The 17,852-nt window shown below is 35.7% G+C and overlaps 1 protein-coding gene across 1 annotated transcript in view; it reads right to left on the minus strand.

The window, feature by feature from the left end:
* The window catches only part of C1H2orf73 (chromosome 1 C2orf73 homolog), a 56,235-nt gene that overhangs the window by 1,491 nt on the left and 36,892 nt on the right, over positions 1–17,852 (minus strand). The window contains exon 4 of the mRNA XM_007476821.3: positions 515–630. Within this exon, the coding sequence (XP_007476883.1) occupies positions 515–630 (116 nt within the window). The remainder of the gene's footprint in view (positions 1–514; positions 631–17,852) is intronic.

The following is a 17,852-nucleotide window of genomic DNA, read 5'->3' on the forward strand; positions in this document are numbered from 1 at the left end:
CTATTTGCATGGGTTGCTATGGATATGATTTTTCAACTGTTGTTTTTTATGGGCCAAAATATTTATGACTGTATCCCAAATGACAATTAGTTTTACACAAAAAATCTCAAAGAAATGTGAAAATGAATATCTATAGTTGGGGAAGTGTGGTTAATGAATAATTAAATAGAAATGTATGCCTATATATGAATTATATTAAAGTGTCAGACAATACTTTATAAGAATAATTTAACAGAACAATGAGGAATTTCTTAAAATTATTTAAAAGGTAATTTATTAAAAAAGTTAAAATCTTGTGACAGGACATTATAAATATTGCTAGAGAGTGACCAGTTATTAGTTAAAAACTTAGAAGAATGTCTCGGCTTTCAACCTAAAGATCATTGCTAAAAACATGACTGTTTTAAAAATGTTATTTTAAAGAGTATATTGTAACTCCAATAAAGTAAAACATTCTATGATACATTTGTCAAATCTAAATATCCTAAATAATTATTTTTAAATCCTCTCTTACCTTTGGTCGCATACAGCTACTTGTGCTTTTTCTGATATCAAACCGATGTATAAAAGGAAAGTGACCGGAAATTCTTGTTTGAAGTACTGGTAATTGGTCCGTAATTGCTAATGGCACTAAGAAAAAAAACCCATTTTCAACAATTTAGATGGACATTAACAATTGTACGAGAAGAGTAGAATCAGATTTGTAGACCCCTTAAAAACCTAACATATATGCTTTCCTTAAAAATGATAACAGTAAATTTTTTTGATATGTAAATCACATTATATAAATCTAATGCATAAATTTTTGATGTGTAATAAACTCCTTAAAACTTGCATATGAAAAGAACCAACTGGAATTTCCAATTGAGCCATGTAAGATTACTAAATATTCTTATAATATTATTTAAATAATGACTTAAGTGATTTATTTTGAAATATAGATATTTCCAGGTCATTTCCAAGCCATGTCATCTATATTCTGTCCTTCTCATCCCCTTTCCACTGGAATGTAGACTCCACCCCTGGCTCTCTAAGCTCTGATTAGTGAGCTTTGGCTTTATTTTACCCAGAACGAGAACTTTTAAAGATATTTTTTCCTCAATTACATGTAAAAAGAACCTTTTTAATTTTTTGAAAAAATTTTCAGCTAAATTTTCTCTCTTCATCTCCCCCCTCCCTGAGATGGTAAGTGATCTGATTTGGATTTTATATACACAATCATGTAAAATATTTTTTTTTTCCATACTAGCATTTTATGGAAGAAAACTTGAACAAAAATGCAAAAAGAAAGTGAAATATGTTTTGGTATGTGTTCAAACTCCATTAGTTCTTTCTCTGGAAACAGAGAGCATTTTTCATCTTCAGTCCTTGGAGCATTGCTAAGAATAGTTAGTCATTCAAAATTGTTCATCACACAACATTGCAGTTACTATGTACAATGTTGTGGTTCTGATCACTTCACTTTGCATTGCTTCAAGTAGATCTTTCCAGGATTTTCTAAAACCATCTTCATCATTGTCATACATCTTAATGTATGACATTAAAATTATATACCACAACTTGTTCAGCCATCCCCAATTGATTGACATCTCCTCAATTTCCAATTCTTTGCTACCACAAAAAAGAACTGCTAGAAATATTTTTGAATAAAGATGTCCATTCCCCCCCACCTTTTTTTTTATCTCTTTGGGATTTAGTAGTGATACTTTTGGATCAAAGTTTTAAAGCCCTTTGGGCATAGTTCCAATTGCTCTCCAAAATGGTTGGATCAGTTCACAATTTTGCCAGCAGTACGTTAGTGTCCCAATTTTCCCATACCTCCTCCAACATTTATCATTTTCCTTTTCTGTCATATCAGCCAGTCTGATAGGTGTGAGGTGGTATCTCAGATTTATTTTAATTCATATTTCTCTAATCAAGAGTGATTTAGAGTATTTTTTTGCTATTTTAAAATTTATTTTTATTTTTTCATGGTTACATGATTCATAATCTTTCCCCTCACCTTCTCCTTCCCTCCTCCTGTAGCCAACAAGCAATTTAACTAGGTTTTATATGCATCATTGATTAAGACCTATTTCCATATTATTAATATTTGCAATAGAGTTATCATTTAGAGTCTACATCCTAAATCATACCCTATTGAACTATGGGATCAAGCGGTTCTTTTTCTTCTGTATTTCTGCTCCCACAGTTCTTTCTCTGGGTGTGGATATTGTTCTTTCTCATAAGACCCTCAGAATTGTCCTGGATCATTGCATTGTTGCTAGTAGAGAAGTCTATTATATTCGATTGTGCCACAGTGTATCTGTCTCCATAGTCTCTCCTGGTTCTATAGAGCATTTTTTTTTTCATGTGACTACTGATAGCCTTACTTTCTTCTGAAAGCTGCCTGTTCTTATCCTAGACCATTTATTGATTGGAGAATAACTTATATTTTTAAAATTTTGACTCAATTCTCTACATATTTGAAAAATGTCTTTAACAGAGATACTTGCTACAAAGTTTTCCCCAAGATTTCTAATTCCTTTTAATCTTGTCTACATCAGTTTTATTTGAACAAAGACTTTTAAATTTAATATAACCAAAATTAGCCATTTTATATCTTATGTTCTGTATCTCATTTGGGTTATAAATTCTTTCCTTACCCATAGATTTCACAGGTTGACTATTCCATACTCAGCTGTTTTGCTTATGTCTAAATCATGTACTTGTTTTGACTTTATCATGGTGTGAGATGTTGGTTTCTACCCTGACTCTGCCATACTCTTTGTCCTGGATATTTTCAAACCATGCCACGTGCCCTAACCCCTGGAGGATGTGAGCTCCTTGAAGGCAGGGATGGTCCTACTTGCATATATTTGCATCTTTAGTACCTTCACACAAGAGAATTTGTAGACTCCTCTCTTTGGAATGGCTTTTAAATCTCTTTACAATCTAGCACCAACTTGACTTAAGACTGCCTCATGCATAGCAAACACATCAAAACTACTTTTTCATCCATTCATTTATGCAGAAATGTTATAAAAAGCATACACATTCACTTCAGTGTAGTACCAGGGAAAAGGGCATTGACTCCACAATTGAAGGACTTGGTTTTGAATTCTGTTACTTACTTTGATAAATCACAATTCCCTTGAGCATTAGTTTTGTCATCTATAATAAGGCCAGGTTGGATAAGATGGCTTCTGATGTCACTTAACTTTAGCTCTATTATCCTAATCTCTTTCTTAGCCAAATTCCTTAAAGACTTTGCTTTTCTTTTTATTGAAATTGTTCACTATCTGGCTTCCTGCATCATCAGTCAATTGAAATGGCCCTTTCCAAAATCAATAATGATCTCTTAATTACCAAATACCCCAATGGGATTTTCTCAGTCCTTATTTATCTTGAACCTCCATAGTATCTGACCCTGCTGACTACCCTTCAACCAGATACTCTCATAACACTGATCATTGCTCATTTTCTTCCTGTCTGCTGAACCACACTCTTCAGTCTCCTTTGCTAGACCATCATATTCATGTTCCCTCCTGTGGGTAGACCTTAAGGCTCTGTTCTGAGTCATCATCTCTCTCTACATTCTTGCCCAGTGGTTTTCAAAGGCTTAGCTTGGGTTAGCTTCTGCTTTGACTTCTTATCTTTCTTTTCTTCTTCCTTTTTGTTTTTATTTTTTATTTATTTTTTTGTCTAATATCTTTAAGAAAATACTAAATCCATTTGGCTTCTCTTTCATTAATAAAGATTCAGGGCTATATTACACTTGCTTCCAAGAGGTGATGTGACTACATTCCACAGATTTTTGAATGGGATATTTATATTATTTTATTGATTCCAATTATATGCATATGTAATTATATGTGTATATATTATAATTATATTTATATTATTCTTGTTACTTTTTATGTCTTCTTTAACCCAGCTATTCCCCCGCTCCCACTCTCTTCATGGGAGACTTTTGAACAAAAAGGATGAACATTTGTTGAGTATATTATAGAGGGGATTCCTGTTTAAGCATGAGTTACAATGACTAGACGGTACCTTCTAACTCTGAGATTCTATGTTTTTAAAAAAATACACATTTTTTTTAGGTCACAACCTAATCACAGAAAAGGGACTGATAATGAAGTGTGAGACTCTCTACAAAGATGCAGAAATGCCAGGTGATACTTTTGTTAGGGAAGAACAGCTTTCCTGAGTGAATCAGAAAGGAAGTAACTCCACAGTATGAATAAAGATAGTCTCCCCCCACCTTTAAAAATGTCCAAGCAATGGACAAGAAAAAGAGCCCTGCTCCTGAAGTGAAGCATAGAGCTGAAGAAGGGCTGGTCTTAGAAGCTGCATGGAGCTAGAATAGCAGAAACTTGGTCAGAGGCAATCACTCTAGGGAGCAAGGCAATGACTCCAGTAGCAAGACTGCCTATTTTCAGCCAATTGGGCATGAGCGATTCAGGGACAGACTTTCCCCCATAGACTTCAAGGCAATAATCCTACCTCTACCTTCTCCCCTTGAGTTCCTTTTTCATGGGAGCCTCAAGTACTTTCATGTGAGCATAGGGAATGTCTGTTTGCCCTTCCCTGTTTGAGATGTTTATTTTGCCCTTCATACAATATTAACCAACTTGATGTGCAAATCACTTAACTCTGATTGTCTAGCCTTTGCCACTTTTCTGTCTTAAGACAGAAGAGTTTAAGGAAGAAAAAAAAAGAATGGCTTGAACAATCCTACTTACTACACCATTTTACTATTGCACCATTAAGTTCTAATCTTGTACCTTTTAATCAGATTGTATTATTCATTTCCAATTTTATTGTAGGTGATTAATGTTGGATGAATGAAAAATATTGTGTGTATACAATTTTTCTTTTACAATTTACTGAGGTTTTTTGCATTCAAATACATAATAATTTTTATTGGAGATAATTATGTACTTAGAAAAAGGTCTTTAATATTTCAATTTAATATTCTTCAGAAAGCTGTTAAATCCAACTGATTCATTAAATCCTCCCTCCCCCGATTTTTTTTTAATTGATTTAACATCTGGTTAGAAGGGATCTACTATTTTGAAATGGATGATTCTATTTCTATCAATTTTTTTTTAAATGCTGTAATGTGTAATGGTGAAAATTTCACCTTTTTAAGATTGTTGTAATATTGAACAATGGCCGCCAAGGAATTTACTTATGAAATTCCTAAAATGAAACACTCAAGTCAGAATGGAGTTTATGGAGGTTTAATCACAATGGGAGTAGGGAAAGGAGAGGGAGAGAAAGAGAGAGGAGAAAAGGGAAAGGGGCTACTCAACCTCTGACCAAGGCAGAGGGAGGTTAGGCCCAAAGGGCCAAGGTGGAAAGAATCAGTCCTTAACTCACGTGACCGATCTGAAGGAAAGCTGTCTGCGGGCGTCCTCCCTGTCCAAGCTTCTAACAGGAACTCGCGTCTAGCTCCCTCCACAGGAAGTCCGCGAATTCCAGAGGCTGTTCCCTACCTCACTTCCTGTGTCTCACAAGTGCCAATGGTTGGCTCTAGCTTGGCTTAGGACAGCTCAGGTGGGCAGTTAGTTATTTCTGATTTGTCATTGACTAGCACATGCCCGTGTAGTGTGGGTGTGCACAATTTTTGGGTGCTATACCAAGATGGAGACTTTTAAAATTCACAATTGCTTCTTAAAAATACATTTTACGACTTCCGGGTAATCATGGCTGCAATCTAGACGCCGCACGCTTCCTCTCCCCAGCACCGAACGAAATAGACTACATCAAAGGAGCATAAAATCACCTTTGGAGGAACAGAAGGACTCCCCAGTACCCCACAGAGGCAAAGGTACGTGGGGCTTGAACATTTCCACACTAAAATAAGAAGGAAAAGCTTGCACAGAAAAGTGAACTGAGCCGCCCTTCCCCTACCCCACCTCCCCCACTAAACCAGAGTGAGCTACCTGAGCGCTCACCGGGACAGTGAGTGAGTGGGGAGCGTCTCTGTCTGGGGGGGCACTCCAGGGTCCTTGGGATCTGGGGACTGCCAGGAAAAAACGTCTCAGGGCGCTTTCACTGGAGAATCCAGCGGACCTGGACTTGGGGCGGGCTGTGCTGAACAACGCGCGCTGATTATCTGGGCGGAGCTGAATACCTGGGCTCGGAGGCTGGGAAGAACTAGTCTGAAGCAACCTAAATTCACAGAAAAACCGCTCTTATAACCCAGACCCCAGACCAAAAAGGAAAGGGAAATAAAACCACCAAAGGGATGGCTCACATGGCCCAAAATCAAGCCTACAGGAAGAAAGGGAAAAAAGTGACTATTGAAAACTTTTATGGTGGAAGTACCCAAGGAAAAGAGGAGAATGAGGAGGAAATCCAAAAAAATTCAGAACACGCCTCCCAAAATGGAAACTATCAACAAGCTCTGGAAGATCTCAAACTGGAACTTATCCAAAAGATGGAAACCTTCTGGAAAGAAAAATGGGAGAAAGAGATCAGCTGTCTGACAGATAAGACTGCTCAATTGGAAAAAGAACTCGAAGCATCCAATAGAAGGGCAGACAAGGCTGAAAAGCAAATCCAGTCCCTAATGACCAGAATCAAGCACCTCGAAGAAAGTGAGATGATAAAACAGCAAGAATCAATAAAGCAAACCCAAATAATTAATGAATTGGAAGAAAACATAAAATATCTCACTGAGAAGGTCACGGACCTGGAGAACAGAGGAAGACGAGAAAATCTCCGTATCATCGGTCTCCCAGAAAAACCAGAGGTAAACAACAAATTGGATATTATTCTAGAGGAGATTATAAAAGAAAATTTCCCCCACGTTCTGGAGCAAGGGGGCAAAATAGAAATAGAAAGGATTCATAGAACACCTTCTATACTAAATCCCCAAAAGACAACGCCTAGGAATGTAATTGCCAAATTCAAGAGCTTCCAAGTAAAGGAGAAAATCCTACAAGAAGCCAAGAAGAAGAGCTTCAGATATAAGGGGGCTCCCATAAGGATCACACACGACTTAGCGGCTAATACACTAAGAGACCGCAAAGCATGGAACACGATATTTAGAAAGGCAAGAGAGCTGGGTCTCCAACCAAGAATCAACTACCCAGCAAAACTGACTATATACTTCCAGGGGAAAGTATGGGCGTTCAACAAAATAGAAGATTTCCAACTTTTTGCAAAGAAAAGACCAGAGCTCTGTGGAAAGTTCGATATCCAAGCACAGAAAGCAAGAGAAACATGAAAAGGTAAATATGAAAGAAAGGGAAAAGGAGATAAATTTTATCTTTCTCTTTAAGTCAAACTCTCTTCTATAAGGACTACATTTACATCTAATTATATATATTAATATGTGGGGAAAATGTTTTGTGTAACTCTCATAAATTGTATCATCATAAGAGTAGTTAGAAGAAACATGCATAGGGAAAGATTGGGGAATTAAGAAGATTTGGGGAAAGTTGGGGCAAAAAAAGGAAAAGGGAGGGGGGAACCGTGATAATACTAAGATTAACTTCAAGAAATAGGGGGGGAATCAATAGAATAAACTTTCCCATATAAAGATACACATGGGAAGGGGAGGGGAAGAACTCTCATATGAGAAGGAGAGGAAGAGAGCGTGAAGTGGAATTACTTAAACCTTACTCTCAGTGAAATCAAATCTGAGAGGGAAGAACATCTAGATCCAGTGGGATCCTGAATTCTATCTTATCCATTAGGGCAAGAAAGAAAGGAAAATTAAGGAGGGGGAGGGGGGAGGGAGTACAAAAAGGGAGGGAAGGAGAGGGGGGAGGGGAAGGGAGCATAAAAAGGGAGGGGCTAGAAAGGGAAGCATCTCAAGGGAGGGGACTAGGGGGACTGACCTAAAGTAAATCACTGGTTCAAAAGGAGAAAGCTAAAGAAGAAAGGTCAGAACTAGGGGAAGACATCAAAATGCCAGCGAATCCACAAATAACAATCATAACTTTGAACGTGAATGGGATGAACTCACCCATAAAACGCAGACAAATAGCAGATTGGATTAGAACACAAAACCCTACCATATGTTGTCTTCAAGAAACACATATGAGACGGGTTGACACTCACAAGGTTAGAATTAAAGGTTGGAGTAAGACCTTTTGGGCCTCAACCGATAGAAAGAAGGCAGGAGTTGCAATCATGATATCTGACAAAGCCAAAGTACAAATAGACCTGATCAAAAGGGACAGGGAAGGTAAATATATTCTGCTAAAAGGAAGTATAGACAATGAGGAAATATCACTAATCAACATGTATGCACCAAATGGTATAGCATCCAAATTTTTAATAGAGAAACTAGGAGAATTGAAGGAGGAATTAGACAGTAAAACCATATTAGTGGGAGACTTGAACCAACCACTATCAAATTTAGATAAATCAAATCAAAAAATAAATAAGAAAGAGGTAAAAGAGGTGAATGAAATCTTAGAAAAATTAGAATTAATAGACATATGGAGAAAAATAAATAGGGACAAAAAAGAATACACCTTCTTTTCAGCACCACATGGCACATTCACAAAAATAGATCATACACTAGGTCATAGAAACATGGCACTTAAATGCAGAAAAGCAGAAATATTAACTGCAGCCTTTTCAGATCACAAGGCAATTAAAATATTGATCGGCAAGGGTACATGGAGACCCAAATCAAAAATTAATTGGAAATTAAATAACATGATACTCCAAAATCGGATAGTTAGAGAAGAAATCATAGAAACAATTAACAATTTCGTTGAAGAAAATGACAACGGCGAAACATCCTTTCAAACCTTATGGGATGCAGCCAAGGCAGTACTTAGAGGAAAATTCATATCCCTGAGTGCATATATTAAAAAATTAGGGAGGACAGAGACCAAGGAATTGGAAATGCAAATAAAAAAACTTGAGAATGAACAAATTAAAAACCCCCAGAAGAAAACCATACTAGAGATCCTAAAAATTAAGGGAGAAATTAATAAAATAGAAAGTGACAGAACTATTGAGCTAATAAACAAGTCTAGAAGCTGGTACTTTGAAAAAACAGACAAAATAGACAAAGTACTGGTTAATTTAATTAAAAAAAGGAAAGAAGAAAGGCAAATTAATAGCATCAAGGATGAAAAGGGGGATCTCACCTCAAATGAAGAGGAAATTAAGGCAATCATTAAAAACTACTTTGCCCAACTATATGGCAATAAATATACCAACCTAGGTGATATGGATGAATATTTACAAAAATATAAATTGCCTAGACTAACAGAAGAAGAAATAGTTTTCTTAAATAATCCCATATCAGAAATTGAAATCCATCAAGCCATCAAAGAACTGCCTAAGAAAAAATCCCCAGGGCCTGATGGATTCACCAGTGAATTCTATCAAACATTCAGAGAACAGTTAACCCCAATATTATACAAACTATTCGACATAATAAGCAAAGAGGGAGTCCTACCAAACTCCTTTTATGACACAAGCATGGTACTAATTCCAAAGCCAGGCAGGCCAAAAACAGAGAAAGAAAACTATAGGCCAATCTCCCTAATGAATATAGATGCAAAAATCTTAAATAGGATACTAGCAAAAAGACTCCAGCAAGTGATTAGAAGGGTCATCCACCATGATCAAGTAGGATTCATACCAGGGATGCAGGGCTGGTTCAACATTAGGAAAACTATCCACATAATTGACCACATCAACAAGCAAACCAACAAGAATCACATGATTATCTCAATAGATGCAGAAAAAGCCTTTGATAAAATACAACACCCATTCCTACTAAAAACACTAGAAAGCATAGGAATAGAAGGGTCATTCCTAAAAATAATAAACAGTATATATCTAAAACCATCAGCTAATATAATCTGCAATGGGGATAAACTAAATCCATTCCCATTAAGATCAGGAGTGAAACAAGGATGCCCATTATCACCTCTATTATTTGACATTGTATTAGAAACACTAGCAGTAGCAATTAGAGAAGAAAAAGAAATTGAAGGCATCAAAATAGGCAAGGAGGAGACCAAATTATCACTCTTTGCAGATGACATGATGGTCTACTTAAAGAATCCTAGAGACTCAACCAAAAAGCTAATTGAAATAATCAACAACTTTAGCAAAGTTGCAGGATACAAAATAAACCCACATAAGTCATCAGCATTTCTATATAATTCCAACACAGCTCAGCAGCAAGAACTAGAAAGAGAAATCCCATTCAAAATTACCCAAGACAAAATAAAATACTTAGGAATCTATCTCCCGAGACAAACACAGGATCTATATGAACACAACTACAAAACACTTTCCACACAACTAAAACTAGACTTGAACAATTGGAAGAACATTAACTGCTCATGGGTAGGACGAGCCAATATAATAAAAATGACCATCCTACCCAAACTCATCTATCTATTTAGTGCCATACCTGTGGAACTTCCAAAATTTTTTTTACTGATTTAGAAAAAAACATAACAAAGTTCATTTGGAAGAACAAAAGATCAAGGATATCCAGGGAATTAATGAAAAAAAATACAAAGGAAGGGGGTCTTGCAGTCCCAGATCTCAGACTATATTATAAAGCAGCGGTCATCAAAACAATTTGGTACTGGCTAAGAGACAGAAAGGAGGATCAGTGGAATAGACTGGGGGCAAGCAACCTCAGCAAGACAGTATATGACAAACCCAAAGATCCCAGCTTTTGGGACAAAAATCCACTATTTCATAAAAACTGTTGGGAAAATTGGAGGACAGTGTGGGAAAGATTAGGCTTAGATCAACACCTCACACCCTACACCAAGATAAATTCAAAATGGATGAATGACTTGAACATAAAGAAGGAAACTATAAGAAAATTAGGCGAACACAGAATAGTATACATGTCAGACCTTTGGGAAGGGAAATACTTCAAAACCAAGCAAGAATTAGAAAGAATTACAAAATGCAAAATAAATAATCTGGATTACATCAAATTAAAAAGTTTTTGTACAAACAAAACCAATGTAACCAAAATCAGAAGGGTAGCAACAAATTGGGAAACAATCTTCATAAAAACCTCTGACAAGGGTTTAATTACTAAAATTTATAAAGAACTAAATCAATTGTACAAAAAATCAAGCCATTCTCCAATTGACAAATGGGCAAGGGACATGAACAGGCAATTCTCAGCCAAAGAAATCAAAACTATTAATAAGCACATGAAAAAGTGCTCTACATCTCTTATAATCAGAGAGATGCAAATCAAAACAACTCTGAGGTATCATCTCACACCTAGCAGATTGGCTAACATGACAGCTATGCAAAGTAATGAATGCTGGAGGGGATGTGGCAAAGTGGGGACATTAATTCATTGCTGGTGGAGTTGTGAATTGATCCAACCATTCTGGAGGGCAATTTGGAACTATGTCCAAAGGGCGATAAAAGACTGTCTGCCCTTTGATCCAGCCATAGCACTGCTGGGCTTGTACCCCAAAGAGATAATGGACAAAAAGACTTGTACAAAAATATTCATAGCTGCGCTCTTTGTGGTGGCCAAAAATTGGAAAATGAGGGGATGCCCCTCAATTGGGGAATGGCTGAACAAATTGTGGTATATGTTGGTGATGGAATACTATTGTGCTAAAAGGAATAATAAAGTGGAGAAGTTCCATGGAGACTGGAACAACCTCCAGGAAGTGATGCAGAGCGAGAGGAGCAGAACCAGGAGAACATTGTACACAGAGACTGATACACTGTGGTACAATCGAAGGTGATGGACTTCTCCATTAGTATCAATGCAATCCCTGAACAATCTGCAGGGATCTAAAAAAAAAAATACTACCCACAAGCAGAGGATAAACTGTGGGAGTAAAAACACCGCTGAAAAGCAACTGCTTGACTACAGGGTTGGAGGAGATAAGACTGAGGAGAGACTCTAAATGAACACTATAATGCAAACTCCAACAACAGGGAAATGGGTTCGAGTCAAGAACACATGTGATAACCAGTGGAATCATGCGTCGGCTATGGGAGAGGGAAAGGGGGGGGGAGGGGAGGGGAGGAAAAGAAAACAATCTTTGTTTCCAGTGAATAATGTATGAAAACGACCAAATAAAATAATATTTAAAAAAAATACATTTTACTTTTATGTTATATAGTAATTCAAAGCTTCAAGTAAATGAACAAACAGAATCACAAATTTAGATGGAGTTCAGAAGCTATCTAGTACTCCCCATAACTTATTTAGCACATACAAATATGCTATCTTCCTGTCTTTGCTTTCATAGGCTTCCAATAAGCAAAAGCCACTGCCTCCCTCAAGCTCATTCTACCACTGGATAACTGTAACTGTGAGAAGGTTTTTTCCTTAAACCAAGCTGAAATTTGTCACTTTGTGAACACCACTCTTTTCTCTTAGTTTTGACCTTTGGGGCTGAGCAAAACAAGTCAAATCCTTTTTCTATTTAACAATCCTTCCAATACCCGATCTCCTCCCTCTGTATTTTCTTCTCCAAGCTAAACATTTTAATTGTTACAACTGATCTTTCCATAGCATGTGTCTATAGATCTTTGCCAAACTGTCTGCTTTCCTCTGGACACTGTCCGACTTCTCAATATCATTCCTAAAATGTAGTCCCCTACACTTAACGCAATTCTTTGGAAATGTAGTTTGACCAAGGCAAAGTACAGTGGGACTATCACCTCCTTATTCCTGGACATGATGCTTCTCTTAATGCAATATAACATTACATTAGATTCTTTGGCTGACCTATCACACTGATGATTGATACTCAGCTTGTAGTCAACTTTGCAAGACCTTATTCAGAGTGCTGCCTTGCCACAACTCCCCCATCTTCTTCTTGTGAAGTTAATTTTTTGAAGTCAAGCATGAGACTTCATATTTAGGACTATTAAATTTCATCTTAATAGATTCAGCCCATTGTTTTGTCTATCCAAGATCTTTTTGAACATTCAGTATGTGAGCTATCCCTCTTGTCTTGTGTAATGCAAATCTAAAAAGTGTGACAAATATACTTTTATACAGCTCATTAATAAAAATGTAGCAGACCAAGTAAAGATCCCTAAGGCACCTCACTAGAGACCTTCTAGGTTAAATTTGAATTATTAATTAATCCTTTCTGAATCATGAGTTAAAGCCTCTAATTAAATCAACCATAGCTCTTCTTTATTTCTAGAAGAATAGCATGTTAAAAACTAGGTAAACTATACAGAATTCTTTTGATATCTACAGAATTCTTTTAATATAGAATTTCAAATTCTGTCCCAAAAGGAAATTAAATAATTCTGAAATGACCTGTTCTTGATTAAATATTGCTTATTCTTTGTAATAACCTATTTACTTTTCTAGGTGTTCACTAACTCTTTAATAATCCATTCTAGAATTATGGCAGAAAATAAAAATCAAGTATATTGGCTTACATTTTGCTGATTATATTATCATGCTTTAAAAAAATCAACACATTTGAAGAAATAACAGAAATTATTATACCATTTTGTCCAACTATATGGCAACAAGACTGACAACTTAAATGCAATGGATTGATATTTACAAAAATGTAAGATATTTGTATTAAGGGAATGAGAAATGAATAATTTAAATAAACAATCTGAGAAAAAGAAACTGAACAAGCCATAAACTCCAAATTAAAAAAAGACTAGGATCAGATGGATTTAAAAGAAAATTCTATGAGACATTTAAAGAATAATTCCAATATTACATAAGCTATTTGCAAAAAAAAATACAAAAAGAAAGAATCCTACCAAATTTCTTATATAACATAAAATATAGTTTTAATACTTCAAATATGGAAAGTCAAAGCATAGAACAAAAAATAAAGGCCAGTTTTCCTAATGAACATTGACAAAAAGAATTAAATTATAGCAAAGAGGCTATAGCAATCTATCATAATGATAATATCCTATGGCCAGGTTGGATTTATCTCAGTAATGCAGGGCTAGATTTAATATGAATAAAGCTATAAACTTAATGGATCAAATTAATAACATAAAAAAACAAAAATATATTAATAGATGAAGAAAAAGCTTTTGACTAAATACAACATATTTGTATTTTTTAAAAATTAGAAAATTTAGGAATTAAAGAATATTTCATTTATGTGCTAATTAACAAATTGAATTACCAAAGGACTACTTCTTATAGACCTAGGATAAACAATAACTAGATTCACTGGATAAACAAAAGGTCATAAATCTTAAGGGAAATTATGGAAGGAATGCAAGGGGAGCTAGTATTATCAGTTGTCAAACTATACTACAAAGCAATAAATATCAAAATGATCTAGTGCTGGCTAAAAATAGAGAAGATTAGATTGACAACGTATAGAAGCAAATAAACCTAGTAGCTTAGTGTTTGATAACCCAAAGAATGTAGGTACCAGGGCATGTACTCACTATTTGATGATAACTATTGGGAAAATTGGAAATAGATAAAGAAATAAATAGAAATTGGGTTTAGGCTAACACTCCACAATCTTTCAAAAGATCTTTGAAAGGGCCTCAGAAATCACAGTTAATAGTTTTCTAAGGTGTTATTTGTTTGAATCCATTAAAGTATTCTGTTTCTATTTCCCTACTTGTCTTGAGTATCAACTTCTCACTAGCTCTTTTTTGGTTGTGGCACTTCTAGTCCAAAAATCATTATTTTCCATAGGAAAAATGGAGACACAATAAGAGCTGGACTTCCACCCGCCCACTCCCCCTCTTATCAGGTATTATTTCATCCACCTGCCAGAGATCTCAAACTCAAATAGAAACAAGGACCACTAACCCATACATACGCCATACATTGATGAAGGAAGAAACACACACACACACAAACACACACACACATGCACACACAGTAATATTATCTATGTTTTATTGTATTTTTGTTTTGTTAAATATTTCCCAGTTACATTCTTTTTTAAAATTTTTATATTTTATTTGATAATTTCCAAGCATTATTCATTAAAGACAAAGATCATTTTCTTTTCCTCCCCCCCACCCCCAATAGCCGACGCGTGATTCCACTGGGTATCACATGTATTCTTGATTCGAACCCACTGCCATGTTGTTAATATTTGCATTAGAGTGTTTGTTTAGAGTCTCTCCTCTGTCATGTCCCCTCAACTGCTGTAGTCAGGCAGTTGCTTTTCCTCGGTGTTTCTACTCCCACAGTTTATCCTCTGCTTATGAATAGTGTTTTTTCTCCTAAATCCCTGCAGATTGTTCAGGGACATTACACCGCCACTAATGGAGAAGTCCATTACGTTCGATTATACCACAGTGTGTTTGTCTCTGTGTACAATGTTCTCCTGGTTCTGCTCCTCTCGCTCTGCATCACTTCCTGGAGGTCCTTCCAGTCTCCATGGAATTCCTCCACTTTATTATTCCTTTTAGCACAATAGTAATCCATCACCAACTATACCACAATTTGTTCAGCCATTCCCCAATTGATGGGCATCCCTCTCGTTTTCCAATTTTTGGCCACCACAAAGAGCGCAGCTATGAATATTCTTGTACAAGTCTTTTTCCTTATTATCTCTTTGGGGTACAGACCCAGCAGTGCTATGGCTGGATCAAAGGGCAGACAGTCTTTTATCGCCCTTTGAGCATAGTTCCAAATTGCCCTCCAGAATGGTTGGATCAGTTCACAACTCCACCAGCAATGAATTAATGTCCCTACTTTGCCACATCCCCTCCAGCATTCATTACTTTCCTTTGCTGTTATGTTAGCCAATCTGCTAGGTGTGAGGTGATACCTCAGAGTTGTTTTGATTTGCATCTCTCTGATTATAAGAGATTTAGAACACTTCTTCATGTGCTTATTAATAGTTTTGATTTCTTTATCTGAGAACTCCCAGTTACATTCTAATCTGGTTCCTGTCCCACTTGGGAATTTTGTGGACTGCATGTTTAGCATCTCTGCTTTTGTTCATTGTCTTTTTTTCCCCCATATTGTTAAACAAAAGGGAAAAAACCCATCACTCATTTTCTTGCCCTTACCTCATTCTGAGCTTCATTACATCTCTTTTCAGTGTCTTGGGACCTAGCTGACCTGTATCCCAGTGAACAAAGTTTGAAGAGATTCATCACTAGGTTAGCTGCGGCAATTCCTGAAGTCCATCTAGGAAGTTTCAGAGGGATTTCAATTGTGTGGAGGGAGTGTCCTCCAATGACAGCCAAACTCACCAGTGTTGTGAAACAAACTATTTGGTGGCCCTAACCTTATACTTAAAATTTTATCATGCGATAATATTTTTGTCTATTTCTCTTACAGGTTTCCTGTGTAAATGGAACCTTATTTAGTATCACCATTTTGAGCTGACTGATACGGGATATTTTTTTAGCCAACCATTTTTCATTTAATTTACAAATGTTTATCCATTAGCTATGTTGAATTCTATTTTTAAAACCCATCTCATTTTTTCTTTTTTCTTTATATGAAAAGAATTCAAATTTACCTTTACAAATTGTGAGTTATAATGTTCTCCATAACTATTTTTGCTATGTATAAATCAAATACTGTATCTTGTCACAATAATTTCTTCTACTTATTCATTAAATAAGAATATATCTTGCCTACTACAATAAAGATACATATATATTTTCTTTCTTCTGATTTTGTAACTGTGATCCAGTTAGAATTGCCTATTGTTGTAAATTGTGAGAAGCAGTTCCAGATTCATATTTCACCATAATAATCCAGCTTTAGCAGCAAATTTGTCTAATGAGATTTTTGTTTTTAAAGGGATGTGATTTTACTTTACTATATCTATATCTAGGACTATTTCTAACCTGAAGTAAACGAAACTAAGTTGTTTCTTTTTTTTTATCCCTCACCTTTCATCTTAGTATCAATACTGTATATTGGTTCTAAGGCAGAAGAGTGGTAAGGGCTAGGCAATTAAAGTTAAATGACTTGCTCAGGGTCACACAGCTAGGAAGTGTCTGAGGTCAAATTTGAACCCAGCACCTCCCATCTCTAGGTCTGCCTCTCTATCTACTGAGCCACTTTGCTGCCCACCCCCCACCCCCATTTGTTTTTAACAAAAAACATTTTGCTAATGATAGTTTTACTTGGAATCGCCAAGTCCTTTTCTATTTAAAAATTATTTTAAATGTATATTGTTTTATATTTAATGTATATTAATTTGTTATTTATTCCAAATTTTATTATTTTCATCTCTGCAAATCTAAAACTTTTTTATTGTACATGAATATATGTATACATCTACACATGTATGTCTGCATTTACTCCCTTTTCTTCAGCCTTTTTTTTTCTTGAACCAACTAAAACTTTCAATATTTTTAGCTAGGGTAGATTCTTGTTTGGAGGAAGAGATTAGGGGTAGCTAGCTAGATGGTACAGTGGATAGAGTGCTAGACCAGGAGTTAAAAGGACCAGAGTTCAAATACAGCCTCATATGCTTACTAGGTAGGTATTATAAGCAGGTTATTAAACTCCATCTGCCTCAATTTCCTAGTCTGTAAAATGGGGATAATGGTACCTTCTCAAGGATCAAATGAGATATCTAAAACAACACTCTGCAAACTTAAAAATACTCTATAAAGGCTAGATATTATTCTTTGTGACTACCTCTGAGTTTTCTTCCAACTCAAATTCTATGATTCTGTAAATTAGAAAATTTAGATTCCTACTATCTTAGACAGATATGCTATGATGTAACATATATTTTATGACCAGTATTCGCTTTCATCATTGTATGTTTAGTAAGATTGTTATTCTGAAGATCGATTACCCCTAAGAATGTAATAAAAAAGTAAGGACATAATCCTTCAATGCATTTAAATGCCATTTTCAAACTAAGATATATTTAGATGGGGCACTATATCCCAGATAACTCATAATAGTGTATTTCATATAATGA

Source organism: Monodelphis domestica, chromosome 1 (assembly GCF_027887165.1).
Source record: "Monodelphis domestica isolate mMonDom1 chromosome 1, mMonDom1.pri, whole genome shotgun sequence".
In the NCBI taxonomy this organism is placed as follows: domain Eukaryota; kingdom Metazoa; phylum Chordata; class Mammalia; order Didelphimorphia; family Didelphidae; genus Monodelphis; species Monodelphis domestica.